This window comes from Strongylocentrotus purpuratus, unplaced genomic scaffold (genome assembly GCF_000002235.5).
Source record: "Strongylocentrotus purpuratus isolate Spur 01 unplaced genomic scaffold, Spur_5.0 spur5_scaffold_3, whole genome shotgun sequence".
Classification (NCBI taxonomy): Eukaryota; Metazoa; Echinodermata; class Echinoidea; order Camarodonta; family Strongylocentrotidae; genus Strongylocentrotus; species Strongylocentrotus purpuratus.
The window spans coordinates 5,560,435-5,584,738 of NW_022145609.1; the positions used below are offsets into that span (position 1 = coordinate 5,560,435).

At 38.7% G+C, this 24,304-nt stretch overlaps 1 protein-coding gene and 1 long non-coding RNA gene across 2 annotated transcripts; both read left to right on the plus strand.

Moving 5' to 3' along the window:
- Positions 1 to 2,466: 2,466 nt before the first annotated feature.
- On the plus strand, positions 2,467 to 10,921 carry LOC105446408. The gene is made up of 8 exons (XR_004066047.1): positions 2,467 to 2,667; positions 3,592 to 3,674; positions 5,240 to 5,348; positions 6,509 to 6,723; positions 7,708 to 7,812; positions 8,373 to 8,555; positions 9,332 to 9,440; positions 9,993 to 10,921. It is a non-coding gene; the product is annotated as an uncharacterized LOC105446408 (long non-coding RNA).
- A 2,133-nt stretch (positions 10,922 to 13,054) lies between these two features.
- Positions 13,055 to 21,908, plus strand: LOC757121 (acidic phospholipase A2). The gene is made up of 4 exons (XM_001197473.4): positions 13,055 to 13,585; positions 19,795 to 19,993; positions 20,537 to 20,679; positions 21,309 to 21,908. The coding sequence occupies exons 1-4, from the start codon at positions 13,534 to 13,536 to the stop codon at positions 21,482 to 21,484; spliced, it is 570 nt and encodes a 189-aa protein (XP_001197473.1). The 5' UTR covers positions 13,055 to 13,533; the 3' UTR covers positions 21,485 to 21,908.
- The last annotated feature ends 2,396 nt before the right edge of the window (positions 21,909 to 24,304 follow it).

Consider the following 24,304-nt stretch of genomic DNA (forward strand, 5'->3'; position numbering starts at 1 on the left):
GAGCTGAGTAAGAATGATATATCTATAAAAAGCACAGATACAAATATATATCTCTCAATATAGGATATCTGATATCATGAGATAAAGAAGATTTTTCTCTATTCTTAACTGCTTTTTGAGTGAAAGATGATATCAGAGAGATAGACGAGTGAGAATGTGGACAAATGATAAAGAAATTTAATCATTCAATCTCAATCTCTAGTTGTAAAGACAGTACATATATTTCCATACACACATGTTTTAAATGGCATGGCATGACGTGGTATCCATAGCACTGTTTAAAAAAAGAGGGGTGGGGGTGACTAGGAACATAATTTTAAGAAGTGTTTTGGCATTTTCCTCCCACTTTTTCTCACTACATGCACATTACATGAAACACTGTACCACCTCTTAAAGCAATGTCCTCGTAAAAACGAATCAAACCCTCTTAACATTTAGCATTAAAAAATGATTATGTTAAATTAAAAAGAATACATTTATAACGAAACCTTTTTTTATTCGCGCACGAAGTTAGTAAGTTCTCGAAGCTGGGCTAGACAATTAACTGTCATGAAATATTAGATGACCAGGGTGTCATTGTAAACCCGAATAAGCTTCATGTATCCCTGGTTTCCTTCCATGTGTATTTGTTATCTTACTCATTTCCACTTTACTACCGTGATCTGGGAAAGGATCAAAGTACGACGGATAAACACGACTAAAATTGACATCTGATTCAAATGAAAAGTAGTGTTGCAATTATAAAGTTCCGGGTCAACGATTCCGAGGCACATCTCGATTTTCCTCCTTACCTTTATTTCACCGCATGTTTTTGCAATCACACTTTCATGTGTTTGTATTTTACACAATAATTAAGTACTCAGTATGACCAAAGGAAAGCCTTTCTATGAACATTTTCAGCATATATCCCGCTTATTTATCAAACAAAAGTGGCTGAAATGTAAAGACAAAAGAGAAACATATACGACATGTTTTTTATGACGTGAGAGATTGTCTCTGGAGGGGGAGGGGGCCTAGAAAGAGAAAAAAAGGAGAGGCGAAAGAGCGAGGGGTGCGAGAAAATAAGGCAAATTGGAAGGGGAGGGGAGGGAGAGAAAGAGATGTAGAAATAAGTAAGTTAAGGGGAAGAGAGAGAGAGAGAGAGAGTGGGATAGAAAAGAAGCGAGAGAGAGAAAAAGGTAGGCGGGTTGATCTGTGATTTTACATAACAGGTACCAGGTCTATACGCTATTCGTGGGTATATTATATATGATTTCGTGTAATATTGCAATCGAAAACGATGGTCTTAAATATTCATAGATATGAGGTTTAAATCTCACCAGGTATCAAAATATGACTTATTTCTCCATAAGGATGTAACCTGCATGGGCGGATCCAGGATTTTGTAGAAAGGGGAGGGCATATTTCCGAAAAAAGAAAGAGAAAAACTTAATGGTATGCCAATCGAGCTAAAAGGGGGGCTCGTGTCGGGCGAATCCCATGTAAATCCACCAATGATTGCATGTACAATATTTAAGACATAAACACGAGCCGTAATAAAAAGATATCCTTGTAAACATTTCGTCATTGTCCTCAACTCTAGACGGAACTCTAGACGGAAATACAAACCTTGAGGAGGAGATTACGGTCATTTCAAAACACCTAGCCTAATCCCCCTCGAAGAAATGAAATTTTCATGTTTTTACAATGTGTTGAGACTGAATTCGATGTGGAAAATTACTGTAAAATAATAAATATCAGCAGTAGAAATGCATTATAAGTGGGTAGTAAGCGATGGCAAACTAAACGGACTATACATATTGTGCAAATTGCAAATAATGAGGACTCCGACAGTGTAAGCTCAAGAGCAAATAGAGAAAACAATTTATTAATTCTTTACTTCATTTGTTTTGATTATGATATACATGTTTGACTCCCCGCATAATTTAAACGAGGTAATTCTTGAAAGAGTTTTGTATAAAGAATTACAATAGAAACGTATCTGAAAATAGGATCATAACCCCCCCCCCCCCCCTACATTTTGTGTACATTAGATATTTTTTTAACAAATTTTGATGATCTTGATCTTTCTAACGATTCAATTCTTTACTAGCTATGATTATTTATAACATGAATACTGGGATATAGGCGTAGGCCTATATACGACCCTTATAATAATAATAATGATAATGATACATTATTTTATAGAGCGCAGAAACTATATATCCAACATTAAGTATATATTCTACTGCGCTACAAGAGCTCCTGATATGCTTAGATTTACAGTTAGTTGAAAAGATAGGCTCTCAGTTTCTATTTAAAGATATTTACAGATGGAGATTTCCTGACTGCCAGTGGAAAGTTATTACATAGTTATTTCAATGTTTCCCATCAAAACATTTGCTATCCGTATTTTGCGCTTGCTGTGTCAACCGTTAGCCCATCTTCCGTTTAAACAAAAAAAGTCGTAGTTGCGCACAGAGACAATTCAGAGAACAGACTGCAGTCGCCAAGTCATAATACTCTTTCGTTAACGTGTGGACGTACTAGTGTTATATGTGTTTTGCCTGGAACATGGGAGGTATATTAGGGTACCTAGCGGATAACTTTATCGATAAGCTATTTCTTATTTAATGAAAGTTTGACTGATCGCATTAGCTTTGGAGGTTTATCTTTATGACTATATAGGTAAGTAAACTCGTCTTGCTTTATTTTGTTGCATATACAAAGTAATAAGAACACCGTGGTTAACGTTCTCGTCCATAATTCACATAGGACTGTTGATATATTAATATACATCTATATTTATAATCGGTATTATTTTCATCATACTATTCTGCATATTTAAGTTCATTTTGTGATATTTCAAGTAAACGAAACATAACTTCATCGGCAATTATCAATGGCGGGACCAAGCTTTTAGATGCAAGAAGGGCAGCTGAGTCGACAGAGACACACACAGACAATTTTATATGTGTGTGAGGGTGGGGGAGGGGAGGGGAAGGGGTGATGGCACAGTGACAAACCATGTCTCTGTTTATATACCCCATACACGTCATGATGAGCTAAAAGCCCTCGTCACTGCAAAAAGGCGGAATGCCTGCGCGTTAATAGATCAAATGAAACTTACGGTAGGCTCTTGAACGAAAGAGTGCTATCTATTCATCAGGCCCCTCTAGCATTTTGCGAAAGAACCTTAGGTAATACTGGACGCTTATACGGCATTTGTTTAATTTTGAAGCACGAGAAATGTTAAACTACCCCCCCCCCCTCCCCCCCCCCACATAAAAAAGGGTAACACTACATTGTGAAAGGAAACAAGACAGAAAAGCTGATAATTATTAGCACTTTTCAACCGGGGTCCTGAGTTTTATTCCGATGAGTCCTAAAATTACAGACAGACTTCCTAATTAGTCATCGAAAAACGAGAATAAAAGTACAACAGGTATCTGCGTGGTTTTACCTTGGTATTATTATATATGTTTGAGGTTTTATCGAAAAGATATTGAGCACGTTGACTGCAGCTCAGCTCACAAATGACCGAATGGCATATCAGCGAACGGTTTATAGATATGATAAAGACTCTAAAATAAACTTAACTTTTATTTACAGAAATACATCTCAATCGACCATGAAGCCATGGATATTAGAAGTGTGTTTACTGATCGCATACATGCAACTTATTTCTGGTTCAGGTATGTGTCCATTTCTTACGCATTTTGTTTTTGTTTTCGTTCTTGTTGTAAGAAGTAATTTTTATTCTGATTTAATTTTATTCTCTCAAAAAGAAAGGTGGACCCGTCAACCGTTAGATCGATGATAAAAGGCATCCATGTCAATTTTTGAAGAAAAAAAAACAAGTATAATGGTTCCGTAGTATATAGTTAGAAGAATCGTATTAGAAATCTAATATGCGGATAAAAATACGTGAGCCTAGAGTATTATGCATTATCATAATACTAATCATTATCAGACCCCCCCCCCCCTCTCTCTCTCTCTCTTTCTCTCTCTCTCTCTCTCTCTCTCTCTCTCTCTCTCTCTTTCCTCGCGGGCTTAGATTATAAGCAATGAATAAATAATGATAAATGATATATTCTTTATGATTCTTTTCAAATTGAAGTTTGAATTACATCCATGTTATTGCAATACATGTATATACACTTACTATTATCTGTCACGCTATCGTCAAAAACAATGATCATGACATGGTTAGACATCTAAACAACCTTTGACAATCTGGTTACCGGAAATCTAAACTAAGCGATGACTCACCACTAAGATTTAACAGCCACCAAAATATTTTGGGTTGGAAGTGAAACCAGCATGAGTATGACCGTTGACCCGTTTCACTTAATTCATTTCAGAGTATGTGAAAGTTATAACAGTTAAAATACAAATTGCACGTAAAAATTATTCTAAACGTATTACTTTTACATTATATGTAAATGAAAACGATCGAAAATTGACTTCCAAGATATCATTTTAGGCAATTTCAGAAGCCGTGTACGTCGAATGTGCAAATACAAATTATATTATGTAATATCAAAATGATTTATATTGACGACATAATAATAATAATAAGTTCAGCTCTTGAAAACTCTTTGCGATCGTATTTTGATGAAAACAAGTTTATAATATTGACAAAATATACACAATGGCGTAGTTATATAATAAGGCAGGGAAGGGAAGGGAATTACCCCTGGTGAATGGTAGAAAGATAAATAGGGAGAGAGAGGAAGAGAGAGGGGGAGGAAGACAGATTAAGAAGAGAGAGAGAGAGAGAGAGAGAGAGAGAGGAGGAAGAGAGAAGAATATAGAGAAACAATATAAATAAGGAAAAGAGATAACGAGAGATAATGAGCGATGGGGAAAGATGACACGACCCCCTCCCGAATCTTCCTCACTTCCGACCGCATTGAAGACAGGCAAGTGCCCCCCCCCCCCCTCCTTATGATTGGACAAACTGCACAAGTCCTAATACGTTATTATCAACATTAAAAAAATTAATTTTACAAATGGTACCATTTACATTCATTATTTCGAATCTGATATAATTTTGCTTGATGACATTGTCTAAAAATAATTTTGAACATAAGCTATCAAACCAAAGCAACATAGCCTATATAATGCAGTGATTATTAGCATGTCTTCATTTTAATTATATCATCAGGTCAACTTATTGTAGACAATGAAATGAGGCACTTAAAATATTTAACTGTTTCTTTATATGTGAATAATAACATTCTTCAAATTTTAACAGAACCACATAAAAATGTCCGACTCGTCGGAGGATTCAACAAGTACGAAGGGAGGGTGGAAGTCTTCTGGAACGACACATGGGGTACGATATGCGATGATCAGTGGGACAGGTGAGAACCTCTTTCAACTGTGCACACCCCCTCTCGCATTATCAATTTCCCTTGTAATCACCCCAAGATTTTCTCTCATTCCTTATTCTTTCCTCAAGTTCGTGCTTCTTTTAATTTTATGTACTTTTTTGTCACTTTTTTGTCACTTTTTTGTCATTGATTAATTATAACCTATCCATGTATTTATATTCAGTTATCTATTTATTCATTCATTAGGCGAATAGAATACATTGGTTCTTTCTCATAATTATGACTAATAACGATGACCGCAATAGGCCTTCATACTAATGTTGTGTGGGAATCTATGATAAAGAGCATGTTCAGTTTCCATGGAAATCTATTACGTGCATCACTCATGTCTACGTCATAATAATTGTATGTCATGACTGTTTAATGGAACTTTTATTTAAAAAAAAAAAAAAAAAAAAAAATCAATTTTTAATAGTTTTCCTGGAAAACATCCGTTATCAAGCAACATTAGTTATTGATCATCAAGCATCATAGTTCGTGAGCGTTCGTATACACTGCAGTTTGTTTAGAACAACTCTGGGTTGTGATCAGACCACTATACTCAACACAGTCATTACCAAAAGAAATGTCCTAGGGGTTTCCTTCTAAGTTAAGATCTAAACATAACGAAATTTGAATTTTATGAATCGCAAACTGCTTTTAGAATGTTGGAAAAGTGAGCAACTCTATAGGTAGTCTTTTAAATTATCATCATGACTTGTGATCATCTGCTAACGAATGTAATTACTGTTTTGTTTTCAACAAGAAAATCCTATTGAATTCGATCATAAACATAACTATGGTGACAGTAATTCAGTATGAATGCAATAATTCTGGAGGTGTTGTGGTTTTACAGTCTAGCGGAAATCCTATTCTTAGGAGTCATAATTATTAGGAGTCACTTCTTTTGGATTCTTTTGGAGTTAAATCCACTCCAAATTATGATTAAATTCACTTCTGAGGGTGGAAGTTTTCTAATTTGACTTGTTTTTAGAGTAGATTTCCACTCCTGTATATTATTATTAAGAGAGAAGTTCTCTGTTTTTTAGTCGTTTTATCTTTTGTTCTCTCTGATACTCTGTCGACGAGTGACAAGAGTGATGTATCCTTCTCTGTCTATGTCACTCTTTCTCATTACCTATTCCTTCTAGACGAGATGCCTGGGTGATCTGTAAAGAGTTGGGTTTCGGTAGTCCTCTTCAGATCGCTAGCACGGCCCACTTTGGATCAGGACCTGGTCCTATCCTGCTGGATAACTTGGAATGTAAAGGAACCGAGCCTAACATACTGAACTGTTCACATTCTGGGATAGGTGTCCATGATTGCACTCACTTTGAGGATGCTGGTGTGGCGTGTTCACCTCCAGGTAAGACAAGCGCCCTCTACATTCTCCTGCAACTCCCAGTATGGTCGTAGAAAGGCTGAGAGCCTGAGATGGTAGTTGTGGTGGCGGGTGGGGGGGGGGGGGGGGGGAAGTCCCTTTAAACGTTCACACTAACGAGATATTCTTGTGCCCTTACTAATGTGCTTTATCCTCTTTTCCACTCGACATAGTGTAGTAAAATAATGTATTCTAGTATAGAGAGAAATTTCTTGACAGCTTTATTGTATCTGATCTGTAATGGCCAATTTGCCATTCCACTATACCGGCACCCTGTCAAGATGTTTTTGTGGACGTGACGGATGCTATGGAAACACAAAGGTCGAAGGATCTACACTCTTATTTCCACGGAGTCAAAAATGGCGTCAGCTGGGAGTCAACTCTATTCCGAGTTAAAGTGACACGGATTCCGAGTTAAAGTGACACGGATTCCGAATCAATTTGACTCGGATTGTGTGGCATCAGCTGAGAATTGACTCAATTCAGAGTCAAGATGACTCCTTTTCCGTGTCACTTTAACTCGGAATAGAGTTGACTCCCAGCTGACGCCATTTAGAGTGAAATTTGACTCCGTGGAAATAAGAGTGTAGTATGACCATGACTTTATCATTACCATTACAGTAATATCAAACCAATAATTGATATGTCACTTAAAAGGCATTTAATGTTACTGATCCATAGAGTATCCCGGGATACCCATCTTAAGGACAATTAATTACTCTTGCTTTCCGGGGATCCTTGTCCGAGGATGTCTACTTTCCTCTGGAGAATTTTTTGCTGAAGAGTTGGTGGGGGGACGGGGGGGGGGGGGGTCACCCAGAGAGGTAGTTAAGAGCATTCTTTTCTAGAATCCTTAAAGTCCCCAAAAACTTGTTGAGTATACATTTTATTTAAGAAGACCGGGCCTGCTTGTGCTTTCGCTAATAGCCGTTTTATCCGTCCATTTTTGTTTTCTTCTTCTGACATCAGTTCTATGCCTCACTTATCCATGTAATCAAGGGATCTGTGTTGATTCAGGAGATACCTTTCATTGTATCTGTATTCCAGGCTTCACAGGCAAGCTCTGCGATCAAGGTATGCCAAATATTAATTCAAGATCAATTTTAACTTCAATATTATTATATGTAATAAAAAATATTCATACGTACATTTAACAGTTGTAGCATTTTTTAACAATTTAAACTCCGTCTTAAATACTTTTTCTTGTCTTCCCAGATTATTATTAATATTATTATTTATTTGGCATTTCAAACATACAATAGAAGGTACAATAGAATGGCACATAGGATACAATTATAATAAAAGAAATAAAAGACTATGGTAGTTTTCAGTTAGCAAAAATGCATATGCCTTTATGACAATTATCTTTGAATATCTAATCAAGTGACGCAGATAGATTATGATTAGTGGGTAATATACAATATACAGTCCGCTCTATCACTACATTGAAGGGGGGGGAAGTAATATATTGGAAAAAATATGTAGATATGATTAAAAATTCGTTTTATTCTCGTTTCAGTATCGGAGTTATATAATGATTTTGTCACTTATAGTCACCTAATTTACCACCATGTTTAATTGTTTATGTCCTTATCATGTTTTGACAATTTGTATCTTTTCTTTGCTCTTTGTAGAGGTGAACTGCACGTTACCAGACCAGGCTCCACTTGGTGCACACTTTGTGTCGCCGCACACTTCTTACTCGTTTAACGAGGTAGTTCGTGTTGCTTGTACGGACGGACCATGGTCCACCTCGTGGACTTGCAATCACAATGGTCAATGGAACTCACATTATATACCATGTGCTTCTCTCTCAGGTAAACAGTAGAGATTTTATACGTGTAAAATCGTGCAGCAATCATTTCCTAAATCCACATTCTGGTGTATAGAGAAGGGTAGAGTAATATCAGGCAAACAATTTTTGATAAAGTTACTGGTTCCCAAATAATTGAAGAAATACAAAACCATTATCATTCTGTTCCCTATATCCTTCCTCATAACGTCGTCGTCACTGACAGGGGGTATATTGTACTCGTCCTCAATCAAATGGACAAATTTGATGTGTAGTTTTCCATTTGATTGGGGACGAGTGCAACCCATGCATATACCCCCTGTCGCTACGGCGGTAACGACGACGTTATGAGGAAGGATATTGGGTACGGATGACGATGATTTTTTTTTTTTCTTCAAATACATGGGGCAGAGAGGGCACGCCCCTAAGAAAATAGCGAAAAAATGATGGAAAGAAGAACAAAAGAGGGCGCCGAGGGGAGGCAACGTAAAACGAAATTTACACTCGTTCCGAGCTGGACCCTTTCTCACTTCATACCACGTTCTCTTGCATTTAAAATCATGTTCCACTTGAGAAAGACAACTTTCAACGGGCTTACATGTAGGACCGCCCAGATAGTGCCCCGCCCCCTCCGTTCATCTAGTAACCCCTTTACATGGTGGTGTGGCACGAAATACGTTTGACCAGGTCTATTGGCTACTTCATGATGTCTCAAATCTCTTAATCTTCTTCTCCATTCATAATTTTCATTTTTGACGGTAATTCTAACGAAATGTTCTTTCCTGCCTTTCTTGTCCCAAGATGCCTACCGTTCAGCTGCTACACACTCCTATACCGTCATCGGGATTGGATCAGCATTGGTTGTTATAGGGGTCGCCGTCTTTATCTTTGCCATCTTCATTTTAATTCGGTAAGTCATATCAAAAGTGATCTCCAATTCTATCATGGTCTCCATTTGATGTCGTGGTGGAACGAAATTGTAAAATGAAATTCATGAATATGAAATATAAGACGGTGTTTCGGCCGATTAGGATAATCCGTAGACACGAGAGTCAAGAATGCCGGCGTCCAGTCGGCAAATTTCGCAATGGAAAAACACTTTATATTATGAGGACTTATTGTGCTCAGTTCAAGTCAGAATTGGCGAAAAGAAGCTATTGATCATTTTATGAACACAATGAGGTCGATCAGTCTTTTCCTATAGTTAACAATCTAGCGTTTTGAAAATAAGTTTTTATATGATTATCGGCTCCATCTAATTACGTGTATTCCACACGTCACTTACAATAACTGGCACAACACAGAAGGTTTTTAAGGAAATTATTAAAAGTTTATTCGAGAGCTTACTAATTCAGAAAGCATACTGCCATTCCAAATAATTATAAGTTTCAAGTTTACGAAGAAGTATTTTTGACCGTTCCATTCAATTCCTTGTCTTCCACACATTTTGAACATGGGATAGGCGTAAGCGACAGCGTGGGGTGGAAAGTCTGTATGAAATCTCCAACTTGGCTCGCTTGGATTCTGTCCAATCAGCCTACCTGACCATGACAGGAGGTAATTCCCCGATGCCATCTCCAAGACGGACCAGTTCTGTTCTTAGCACCGATCCTCTCATCAAAGCTTCCAGAGCCAACATGGCGCTTCCGCCAACCCCAGCAGATCTCGTCCGCTCTCCGCTATCCACGCCTTCGCTTTCAGTTCCAATCTCCGACGGGAATCACGAGACAGAGACCCGGACCGAAAGACAGATCGATAAGGAGATCGACAAGCGAATTGCAACGCAGAGTGAAAAGCAGATCGCAACTCCAAATGAAAAGCCGAGTACGAAGCCGAGTGACAAACCGAGCACGAGGCCGAGTGAGAAGCCGAGTACGAAGACGACGGTAACGCGGTCGTCTTCAAACGTCGCCGCGCAAAAGCCACCTGTTGCCCCTGCCCGCCCGAAGAAGAACAACGAACAACGCAGCAAGCCACTTTTCAAGTTCCCGCCGCCACCGCCTATACCCCTGACGCCTGCACCGAACAAAACTTCGCGCGCAGATGGGACCATACCGGCTGCAAACGGTGGTATGATGCATAATGATAAAAGCAAGCTCTTGTCCAAGCAGAAGAGTCTTGAGGATGAAACGTCGCTCATGGTATGTGCTGATGATCGCAATTCTATGAGGTCACATTTTAATGATGAACATGGCAATGACTACGGCACGAAAGACAATTTAAACAAACCCGTACAGTCTCCATATGCAAGTATTTAGTGTGAACACTACTTTAAGAAAATACAAGCATATTTACCATGTATAAATAAGGTGCAAGTTTGAAATGTACTCATTGATTGACTGATTGTTGTATCATTGTATCTCTCTTTATACAGTACTCGTTAATGACGAATGTGTTCCGATTAGACTTCATCTCTTATGCCTCGGTCACACCTTTGCGTATTGCTGCGTATTTATGGCAAGCCGTTTTTACATTAATTCCTATTTCTTGATATTAAGAATTGAATTCTTCATATCAAAACGGCTTGCCATAAATACGCAAGCCAAATACGCAGAGGTGTGATTTTGCCCCCCCCCCCCCCCCACCCAAGATCTCGGCCTAGGAAGGTCCAATTAATGTGAAAATTAGCATGGTCATAGATTGAAGTAGGCCTGAATAAGATGGTAATGTTTATTTTCTTTTATGTTTATTTATTTATTTTTATTAATAATTTTATGACAATATGCAAATTTGTTTTGGGAATATACTTACACACGCACATTTGTGAGAATTACATATTTTGATAGACATGTGATGATATTATGTCACCTAACACCCGAACCATAGGTCTCCCCATAACAAATTTGGTATCAAAATGTGCGAGGGATATAAGAGAAAAAAACTCATGAAATTTCAGCGCCAAAGGTTCAGGGGTTTTGATGCATCGGCAAAAATTCGACAGGGGGAGGGGGGCATTATGGCCCCGGCCTTATTAGGGTTAAGAGTGTGAGGGAGATGTTCAGTTACCTATTACCAGGTGATTATCTATTTGTATATATTATGTAAGCACTGTAACTTGATTACGCTCATGGTTGTCCCTGAATATAATATATGTTTAAAATCTGGACATGTTAAAAACATCCACTCTTTTACAATTCATACTTTTTTATGTATACGGTTACAGTGTCATCAGAACAATTATACTGATGAGTCTACCATGGGTGAACAAGATAGATTATTATCATTATTATCATTATTATTAGTATTAGCATTATTACTATTATAACTTTTATTATTATTTTTATTATTATTATTATTATTATTATTATTATTATTATTATTATTATTATTATTATTATTATCATTATCATCATTTAACATTGCAATAACAAATTATTTATCCGTTGTTTCAATACCAATATGATCTACACTTTTTAATCCTTTGTAATCGTAAATTTGTATTATCTGCATTTGTCTCATTTGTATGATTTCAGTCACAATAATGTCATGGACATTTTAATGCAAAGAAACGAACAGATGCAATAGTGTTAAAACTTAAAGCCCTTCTGAAGTGTCGGCAGCTAAAATTCGCCAAAAATTCGATGGCCAAACATAACTTAAATTGTATCATAATGTGAAAGAGGATGTCAATTAAGACACACTTCTAGAAAGACCCCCCCCCCCCCCCCCAAAAAAAAAAAAAAAGTGGTGTAAAAGTGAACAAATCGGCCAAGTTTAACCTCCATTGCACCCGGCCTCGGGTAGATGGTCAAGATTTGCATCTCTAGTATATCATTGGTGCAGAGTTGTGAAATTGAAAAGTTGTACTTGATTTCGAGTATATAATATATAGAGCTTGATTTGATCCGTAATGTTTTACAACAAGATTGTTTTAGATAACAGAGCATGCACTCACATTTTGCCCATAATTTCCTGCATGCTTTCATGGAGGATGCCCCTCCCCCCCCCCCCCCCACTCTCATACACAAGTGCTACCCACCCGTGTCCATCAACCTCTGAAATGGATACTAATGGCGTATCACACCTTTTCTGAAATGGACCCTAATGGCGTATGTAAGAAAAGGTCGAAACTTGTGAACCTGAAAAGATACCCTTTTGGGGTTTTTGTGCGATCAGTGCTTGAAAAACACCCCTTTGTAAGGAAAACGTCGATGACGCTGTATAGCTGAACAAGACACCCTTTCGACGCCTTTCCTGGACGCGGGTGCGTAGCCAGTCATGTTGGGAGTGACCCCCCCCCCCCCCCGTGGGTGGGTGGAGGGGGGGGGGGTGGCCCTGTCCGTACTTTAGCAACTTGTTGATTGTGCTCTTCGCTTATAGTGTACGAAGTACTCATTGAATAAATAAATAAATTTGAATGAAACCCCGTGACTTAACGATGTCTGATTTTGTTTCTCATTATGTGGTGATCTATTATTATGATAAATCACGCCCGAATTCCTCCAAGTTTACACTCCAACGCATCGATTTCGAATACAAAATCAGCAACTCCATTCTAATGTTAATCAGTTGGGTGAGCAACTAGGGTATCAGAACACACACGTACGGAACTTAAACTTGCGTCCAAAAAAAAAAAGACATCGAAAGTGAAAGGACTATAACTTTTCCATAAAGTAATTTATCAACGCAATGCATGTACACGCATACCATTATTCTCTACGCACCAGCGTGGTATTTCCTGTTCATTTAGAAGGTTATAATTAACAATATTGAACATGGTTTCGTCACGAGCAAATATTGTCACGAGGTTTTTATCGTTATTTGTGTTAATTCGGGTGTTGAATTAAAGCCATCTGGAACTTTACAATACCTGTGCTGGAATTTGTACCCAAATAAATGTACCCAAATAAATACTGATCCACTTTGTGAACATAACGTGCCTTTAAGAGAACGAGCGAAATAGATACATCACATGTATTAGTAAAAACTGCGTCATCACAGAATTTGATGTTTTTGATATTGAAGGTTTCTGTCTGCAAAAGTCAACCTTATTAATCATCATAATGGCTTGCATTCATCTGATTGGCTTTCTTTTACTTGCAGCACATACCATCGGTGAGTATGACAGTTTTTATAATTCAGAATGACCACATAATTATTCAGATTGAGTGCATGCAAACGCACTCAATCTGAATGCTTGTGAATAATGTGATGAAACGATTTGGAACGTCGTTGTTGTTGTTTGTTGGTATAAGTAAGGAGTTTTAAGAAATGGAGTCATATCTAGCTCATTCCCTTTGAACCATCTTCAAAGCCGCCAGTAGAAAATATGTCAGGCACGTGCTTAACTGGATCTTCCTTGCAGTTACGTAGACAAAAGATTCCTGCCTAGCTGCAAACTAACGGGCCACTTTCAAAGGAAAACATGCTTTTGTAATGATAAATACTTTTCGCTACCACTCGTCTGATAATACGAGTAGTAGGCCTACACAGTGCTAACCTTTATAGGAGGCAAGCGAAAGGAAATGGAGCAAAATTCCTGATATATTAATCAAAATTACTCGACTGGGCATGTGTGGGCACTAATCTGACATATAACATCATAACGAACTGTACATAAACAATTTCTCTTTTTATTTTCGTGAGCCGGAAATAATCGGAAAAGTTTAAAATTGCAGATTTTTAGGATTGTAGCATTTTACTAATTTTTCACAAATTAAAACTGCTATTATACAAAGTAAGCAAATTTCTTGACACTGTTAGGCTTTTGTATTCACATTTTATTATCTATTCGATTTTCCCCTTGTTAGTTCAAATAAAAAGTGAAATATTAACGATATTCATTTGTGAACAAAATCACTACTCAAGCTTTCCAATGATATTGCTATAAAGCTTCAGCACACCTGTAGATTCTATTGTGCAACCTTAGAAAACGGCAGCTGCTTGGCATAATTATTGTTGCGAGTTTGGACTCCAGCTCTTAGAACTCCTTGGTATAAGTGGTAACCAGTCAATTATAACTACCATCAGGGCTCAAATTAATGTTTTGTCCACGGGGGCTCTTCCCCTCAAAAAAGAGCCCCCCGTGAGCCTTCTCACGGGGGCTCTTTTAGTACTGACGGGGCTCTTTTTTATACAAATATCCATTGAATTGGTACCTACGATACTCCTCAATTATTATTTGCTATTTCATCATTATCATTTCAATCAGCATTTTCCCTCTTACAAATTTACAAGCTACATAGCTGTTACTGGCCTGTATATAATATATACGCATACAACACTGATCTTTATGATGTCTTTAATGTGACATACATGGGTGTCGATCCTTACGTAATACCTATTCATCAGGGGGGATGAATGAATAGATCATCCCCCCTGATGAATAGGTATCAGTTACAGATCGACACCCATGGTGACATATCTTCTTCTCCCCTTGCAAACGAGAAAGAAAACGAGGTCATTAAAAGGGATTAAGCGACAAATAATGATTGTGATTCAAATTGATGCGAATATTTGTTTGAATAAGCACTGCTATTCACCCGAATCTTCTTTTTAAAAACAACTTTTACAAATCTCATCCATGCTTTCTGAGTTGTGACGTTCCATTCAATGTAAAATACTCATTATAGAATACACTTCTCCTAATCTGAAAGTGATCTTACAACACAGTGGCAGATTTGCATGGCTGAGATTTGTAAAAGTCGTTTTTACAAAAAAGATTCTGGTGAAAAGCATTGCTTATTCAAAAAAAATCCTTGCTTCAATTTGAATCACAATGATTATTTGTTACATGACCCTTTTATTAAATAACCTTGTTTTCTTTTTTGTTTGCAGGGGGAGAAGAAGCTATGTCACGTTAAGAAATCATAAAGATCAGTTGTATTATGCGTATATGATACCAGAACAAAATGTTGATTATCAGAATGTCATTTTGAAATACCTCTATACAAATACCACATTGTCTTTAGCCCGTATCAGTATTAGTTTGATCCAATATAAAGCTATTAATCTTTATTTAATTCAGTATAATGCTTTTCCTTAAAAATTGTTTTGCTATTTTTTTAGGGTTGAGACGCTAAGAAATGGTTTCAAATGTACATTACACGAACCCTGAACCATTGCAAAATGATGGTGGTTCTCTCTCTCTCTCTCTCTCTCTCTCTCTTTATTTTAATCATGCATTATCAACTACATAATATAAAGCAGCAACCAAAAACTTAGGGTTATCTGAGATAGGTGAAAGTAAGAGTTAAAAAGAAAGTCATGCTAAAACGGCGCTTCACTTCCCCCCCCCCCCCCCTGAAAAAAAAATAGATTAGTAGTCCTCCTCTCCAGCATCTCTCTCCCCCAACCCCCCCCCCCCCCCTAGATCTGCCCATGTTACCATATCATTCCACGACATCTTGGTCTTCCTCTTCTTCTCAATACGGACTTTTAGATTTGCGTGGACGTGGACGTGTTACGTCCTTTTAAGGCACTGGCAGCCACACGTCACGTCCTTTTAAGCACTGGTAGTCTGGCACTGCCTTAAAAGGAGGTCACACGTTGCAGTCCACGTTCTCATCGTGCAAATCTAAAAGTCCCTAATATTGATTTACTGGTCGAGTTCCATTATTTGCTGGTCATTTGAAATCACCAGATTTCAGCGGGTTAACGCTTTCACAACGAAAAACTTCTCCATGACCATGTTTCTGCCCTTGCGCGATCGCCTCCAGCTCCAGCAGACATGGCGCGGCAGCGTGCACACGTACCGCTACTAACGGCGCAGTAGGCCTATAACCACTGATGACGGCAGCACTGCACTGCGAGCTGAATCGGTAATAACTAGGCCTATCTTGCACGCTAATCTAAGTTCCATTTCATTGGTTTAAGGTTTGAAAATTGAAACTCAATATTGTGTTAAAGTTATAACAGAAAAGATAATCTTTATTTTATAATTCCACGGGGGCGATTTTTAATTTTGCAATCGCCCCCGTGAGCAATCTGACGGAGGCGATTATGTAGCTCACGAATCGCCCACCGCCCCCGTGTATTTTGAGCGCATGCTATTATAATTATGTTGAACATGAACGTCATTGTATTCTTTTCTTATCTTGTACGTATCATTGAGAAAGGCCATGCTGTACGATGTTCCTGCAACGATCTACGTCATTCTTGTTTGTATAAACACATCACCTTCGTCACCTTCGAGTTGAATCATTATTGAGTCTGTTAGAACAATATGTTTTTACGTTTTTTTTCTTCCGGTGCGGATATATTATCACTGATAAAACTTTAATCATTCGACCATTAGTAAAAAGAAACCGCCTAATTTTGTAATTGGTATTATTCTATGATGTTTGCTTTTAGTTTAAACTCCAAACCTTTTCTTGTTGCTACCTCTATGATAACTAGAACTTGAAATCTAGCCTACCCAATAGTCTTTCCTCTAAAGGGCTAGAAACTAATCTCAATATAAACACTTCCCCTTTTGTTTTGTATATATTATGATGACTTTTTTATTAGAATTCTATACATTATTTTTTAATGTTAGGTATGGTTACAAGCTCTAGAAGAGTATTGAATGGAATTTATTTCCGCGGATATGGTATGACTATTATATGATTTGAGCCTTTACAAAATGAACCTCTCGATGGAAATGCCATATTTAGTTGCTTATTACAGCTCTGATACATGCATATTCACCTGTTCTACACATTTTTACATAGTAGCAGTGAAGGGATGTCCTTTGTCTACCACAGCAATTGTTGAGGGTAGAATCAGGAACTGCTTATTTTGTCCTCTTTCCTTGTCCGTCATGTTCATAGTGTAAGGGCATGGAAATGCATAAAATCTGGTGCAATCTATCTTAATTGACTTGTAGAGAAGTGATTTCCATTTATAAGGGAGATGTGTCTTGGTCTAGCGGCACGTCACTTGATCAGCTCTCTGTCTATGCCTACAAACTGACTCAGTGGACCCCGGTTCGAAACTGAGTCACGTCTTTTGGATGGTGACGTTAAAGGTCGGTCCCCAAACGTAAATAATCATATCTGATTGATACACGTCTGTAAACACATGCACAGTATCCGGACACCTACCCCCCCCCCCCCCCGATATCCATTCCCGGATAACCACCACCAGTCAACTACCCCCTAGGACAACTACCCCGGGCAACTACCCCCAGACAACTTCTCCCTAGGACAACTACCCCCAAGGACAACTACCCCCGGACAACTACCCCCAGACAACTACCCCCTAGGACAACTACCCCATGGACAACAACCCCCGGACGTCTACCCCCATGGACAACTACCCCCGGACAACTACTCCCAGACAACTATATCAATTCCTTTCATAGCAAAAGCGCTCCTCACAATTTCTGTAAATTTGGCAGTTTAACGCTACGCGTACCGCCTTGACCGGACTGTGCGGTATCTGTGCAGTTCTGTGTGTAGAGAGGTCGGGCTGTATTCATTATTTCTTGGGGGTGCATAAATTGCTCTAATTATACGTACGCGTGTAATGCGCAAGTTTATTGTGACGGCACTAAACCCATCCCACTCATTGTTCCCCTATTTTCATAATGGTACTGACCCAATGAAATGTAGTGCAGTGCGCTGGTACCATAGAGATTAAGTATGAAGGGGTGACCAAAGTTCGTGGACATTTTAGAACATATTACAAAATGTGATATTCGATCTATGATTTCTCATATTCTACACAACTTTATTTATTTCAATTATTACCAAATGGACGGCAAAGTTTTTTTACTACAGATTGGTTCAACTAGAAAAATTTACCGTCGAAGGATTTCGGAGATATCGCGATCTAAAAATTTGATGTCCGATCGTGCGCGCGCGGTGCATCTAAAAAAGTCATAAAAACAATGAGACCTAACTTCACGCACGGTGGTTTACAGTTGATTTATCAAAAAATGTGATCCATCAAAAATAAGGTAATATCATAATTTGCAAGGCAAGATATCGTACAATCAGTTCGTACCACTCTTTACTTACAATTTTCAGGATTTCTGATCTCAAAATGAAGATTTCCAGACCCTTATCGGTAAGTTGATAATTTTTCGGAACGGACGCAAATAACTGCAAAATTTGCCGATCTTTTGTCAATATTTTCACAATTTCGCAACCAATTCTAAAGAAAATTTCGTTTCTGGGTAATTTTAAGACCCTCTTTCCATTGGTGATATCAGATTTTCGAAATCTTACCGATTTTTTGAGAAAGCGAACTTTGGTCACGCGCGAACTTTGGTCACACCGCCATATATATCTCTATGACTGGTACGCGCTGCGCTGCGTGTGTACATGTACTGCATGTTCAGTTATATGTGTATGCATAACATTACGTACATGCATACAGGGCTAGCTGGCACAAAACCCTGGGTCGGGCTTCTAAAATGGGACATGAAGCATGATTTGACATGAAAATTGACGGAGCTAAAAATGAATCAATCAAAATGAAATTTATATGTATGAAAAGCTTACGTATCATATGTCATTGTCTGTGATTGAGGATTTACAAATTTGACGCAAAACGCGTTGCTGCAAAGTTAAAGATTGGTTTATTGAATGGCAATCGAGCACAGTGCGACCGATCCATTGACATTGTGTATGAGAGAGTAATTTTTTTTAAATGGATTGTAAAGTTCAACGTCAAAGTGACGGAGGTTTTTTTTCAAGTAAGGGCATGGTTTTACATGGAATGTAAAGGAAATGTTTCCTTCTTCTCATATCTCGATTGAGGATATTATTCTCAATTTCGATTTTTAATGGTAAAGAAAAGTGTAAAAAGATGTCGAGAATTTTACCATATGTCATGTAATATAAAATGCGCGCGGGTCGGTTGATCTCGCAAAAGGAGCGCGAAGGAATTGATATGACCCCCTAGGACAACTAATTCCAAGGACAACTACCCCCAGGCAACTAACCCCAGACAACTACCCCCTAGGACAACTACCCCCGGACAACTACCCCAGGACACCAACCCCTTGGATAGTTTTTCCGGGGGTAGTTTTCTAGAGGATGGTTGTCGTAGGGGGTACTTGTCTGGGGGGGGGGGGGGTATTTGTCCGGGTGGTGGTTGTCCGGGAGTAGTTGTCTTAGGGTTAGTTGTCCTAGGGGGTAGTTTACCGGGGGTAGTTGTCCGGGGGTAGTTGTCCCAGAGGATAGTCGTCCTAGAGGGTGGTTGCCCTAGGGGGTATAGTTGTCCTAGGGGGTAGGTGACTGGGGTGGTTATCCGGGGGTGGATGTCCAAGGGGTAGGAGTCCTAGAACCGCACACACATAGCATTAATTTTTATTTCGATATTTCTTCATGTTTTAGCTGGAGCCGTGCTGTATGATAAGACATCCCAGTCTGATGACGTTACGCATATGGTGAACGATAGAGCTCTGGTCTTCTTGGGCAATATGATGAGCTGTACCACCAATAGGACGTTCCTAGAAACACTGGTGGATTTCGGGTTCTATGGCTGCTATTGTGGGTTTGGTGGCTTCGGCAAACCTGTGGATGGAGTCGACAGGTTTGTTTTATTATTGTGGATTTTACGACAACTGTACCTCCTTGACTAGTCACACCGGACATCTACATCCCCGGAAAAATAATCAGAATATAGGCTTATATCCACTTTATATTTTGCTAATAGACCGGTTTATACTAACATAATTATTCAAGTGTTATACATACTGTTTAGAGACAACCCGATGTTTGACCGACATATAATAATAATAATACACAATATTTATTAGGCGCTTAATACGGGTGTCTCTGAACGCACCAGTCTGACTATAAAATTATTTACCAAAATTTATCATAAACACACAACTTATACATCTGTTCTTTATTCAATAAATCATGCACACAGTATATAATAATAAAAGTAAGAGTGAGATCAATATCACCAAGTAATGTATGCAGACTGGATTCCAAATATTGTAGTTCTTTCATAAAAAAAACAGGTTAATGGAATACCTCGTCACTAGGTCCGCAGGAAAGAAACATCCTTAAATTCGAATAAAATGTTAGTTATTGTTCCTGTGTGCTTTTCCTCCTATTTCATCCTCAGATGCTGCCAGACTCACGATAAGTGTTATGAAGCAACCAATCTGATAGAGGGTGGTGTTTGTTACTTAACCATCACTGCCTATATTGCACCTTATAAATATAACCTTCATCAATGTGATACAGAGGATGCCCACATTACGTGTGGTATGTATTATAAATCCTTGTTTAAGAAGGACGCATACATATTTATATACAGATATGGAATATTATGATGCCGTCTTGAAATTAGTCAACAGACCTGTATACTAATGTATTTCAATTTCACTCACCTGCTATGAATGATGCCACATCCAAGGGTGGAATCCACTTTGTAAACATATGTGTTGCTATGTCAGAATTTCCTCTGATAATTTTCCCTCAAAGTAGCCGATCATTTTTATCAACAAGAGAAAAATGTGATCAAACAGGGAAAATGGAGATCTGTTTTTCCGAAAGGGATTACTTAATAGTACCTGTTCCATAATTATGTTTTTAATTTCCTGACAAGCATCGTCAAAATAATATTAATCAAGATGGCATTCAAAGTATAAAGTGGGGCAGCATTAAAAATTATTGGGCACTAGCTATCAATGTGGCCTTTCTATGCTATTTTGGTGAATGAAATACAAAGGGGGCTAAGGGCCCAGGGTTGATGGGGTGTGGAGGGGGGGGGGATATAGGAATAAAATAAACCATATACATAAACCATCCATGCATTTTGACAGCGTTTCTTATTCTCTCTCTTTTTCCTCTCTCTCTCTCTCTCTCTTTCTCTCTCTCTCTCTCTCCCGTAGCCGGCATTGATAAGTATTATTGGTACGACTTCCTACCCAAGTGCTCCGTGGCTATCTGCAAGTGCGACCGGGACCTCGCTATGTGCATTGCTCGTCAACCTTTCCACAAGAAAAATCGTTTCCATAACAGACTCAAATGCTTTGGTGAGGACGTCAAGGAGCAAGCTCGACCGTAATTCACCCACCGCATCGCTTCTATAACAAACTCAAAATGCTCCGATAACGGTGTCGACGAATCGTCAGTGGTGACGATCCCAGCAAGCTCGACCCTAACTCGCCCACCACATCGCTCATCGTCCAGTGAACCGCTTTCATGTTTGACTTTTATTCATTATGACTATATTAGACGTGCATGTTATTTATTACTTTCTGACCCCCATTTCAAGCACTGGCGTACGGGTGTCTATGGGAGGAGGAGGGGGAGGGGAAGGAAGTAAAATTAAAGAGAAATAAACAAATAAATAACAATGTTTTCCTTCTAAACGCCTTTTCGTTAAGCCTGCCACCATTTTGAAATGATTCCACTGGTTCTATATATCAAATTTTTATATCGTAAACTAATTACATAATATTATTGTTTCGTTGCGTTTCCTATAATAACGGTCGTATACACAACGCATTTTCTGTTTGTCTCCCCCTCCCCCCCCCCGGCCTCTCTCTCTCTCTCTCTCTCTCTCTCTCTCTCTCTCCCTCCCTCTCTCTCTCTCTCCCTTTCCCTCCCCCACCCATTTCTTATGTAGAAAAGAGCTATAGCAAACCTAAATCGTTTGGGTGGTTGTGATGCAAGTATAAGCTGGGGGTATATAGATTGGTGTCATGGAAATAAAAGTATCATTGCCCACTGAATTCTTCTTCTTCTGTAGATGTACTTGCCACCTTTTTGTGTTGGTGTATCACCGTACTTTTGTTTCGTTATAATACTACTATAGTGTGGAAGATTATAATTTATATAATTATGCGGTTAAATAGTATACATGCGCAGTCCCAGCTCAGTGTGCTTTCTGCACCTCTGTCTTAAAGTTGGCTCTATACTGAAAGAATTTCGCCTCACATGCAGATTGAAAGAGAGGAAGAATAAGGGAGAGAGAGAGGGAGAGAGAGGGGGAGAGAGGGAGAGAGGGAGAGAGAGAGAGGGAGAGAGAGGGAGAGAGAGAGAGAGAGGGGGATAGAGAGAGAGATAGGGAGAGAGGGAGAGAGAGAGAGAGAGAGAGAGATCAGAAAAAAGGGGAATGAAAAACAAAGACATGAATCTGTGTCTTGGCTCTGATTGTTTCATGTCATTCGATCATTAGGCCAATGTAGGCTTATTTTTGTTTGTTATTTTTTTATTTTGTCGTGTTCTATGCTATATGATTAATTATCCTGGCTGAATTGGCCTCGATTTAGATTGGGCCACAAGTTGTATAATATTTACGTCTGCACCGCCCCCTCCTAATTATAGAAATAACTCCGATACAACAACAAAAAGTGTATACGGAACAATAACATAATTTAGCACTTGTAAACATAATATTTAAAAACATACAAAGTTTGGGCATAATGCTAAGATAAAGGGCAATAAGGAGAGAAAAAAACAAAAATATATGAGTCACCATCAAACGATTCCATGAAAAAAACAAGGTAATTTTCAGATAGGTCGCACGGATAGGTCGCACTCTCGCCTTACTCTTGGATTATATCTTTGACTTTGTTTCTCATATGGAAATTGGGTTGTTCTTTTTGAAGTTTTTTGTTTTGGATTTATGTGACCACTTTTGGAATAGGAATTTTTCGTACTGAGGTAAGCAAACACTGTGGGCTTTTCATTTCATTTCATTTCACTTCATTGTGGTTAGCTGCACGATACGCGCTATTCAAATTTCGCGCCTTTTTTCGAAAGCCAATCATGGCGGCTCACGCCTCCGAGCCGGAAAGATCCATGATGAGCGATGATGAAATGGTTTTTCAAACTGTGCAAAACAGGAATCCTGCAAAAAGGCAACGTGGGAGAAGCTCTACTAATATAGAGAACTTAAAACACGCATCAGAATCATACTCTTCGAACACCACTTTCCACACCACTTCCCCAAACCCAAACCCAAAGGGCTTTAACATTTTCATAACCCCAATAGATAGGACAAAATCTTTGAACAAAGTAAATCCCATACAAATAGCCAAGGCAATTCGGGAAGTTTGCGTGAACCCTGTAGATTTTATCAAAACCACTAATACGGGACTCTTAATCAAGTGTAAAAATACTAAGCAGGTGAAGGCTATCTCAGAGATTAACAAAATAGGAAGTGTTGATGTAAAAGTCAGTGAAGGAGTGAATGGATCAAAGGGAGTCATTTATGACATCCCACAGGAAATGAAGGAAGAGGAAATTCTTAATGAATTGAAAACTCAGAATGTGATTGGGGTGAAGAGGATGGTGAAAAGAGTCCGAACAGATGAAACAATAGAAGGAAAGCGCCAAATCTCTCAAATTCCCATGCGCTGCGTTATTCTAACCTTCAGTAAAGTCACTATCCCCCCTGAAATCCACTTATGTTTCCAAATCAAGCGCGTAAAACAATATGTCCCACCTGTAATTAGATGTTATCAATGCCAAAGATTCGGACACAATGCTTCACAATGTAATTCCAAAAAAAGATGCGTCAGATGTGGAGAAAACCACTCGTTCGATGACTGTAAAAAAAAAGAAGAACGAAAGTGCGTAAATTGCGGGGAAAACCACTCTGCAGCCTACAGCGGCTGCGCACAAGCAAAAAAGGCAAAGCAGGTTCAACAGATACGGTATGAAAAGGGGCTATCGTACGCAGAAGCAACTCAGTCCTGGCAGCAACAAAACCAAAAAGTATCAAATCCACAGCCTATTCAACAGAAAAATAAAGCCAACAAAACATTGAGTAAGGAAACAGAAAAACAAACAAACGAACTTCCAGTGCGGAATGTTGGTAAACCTAATAGTACCTACGCACAAGCAGCTGTTCCGTCATTCCTGACCAGAGAAAACA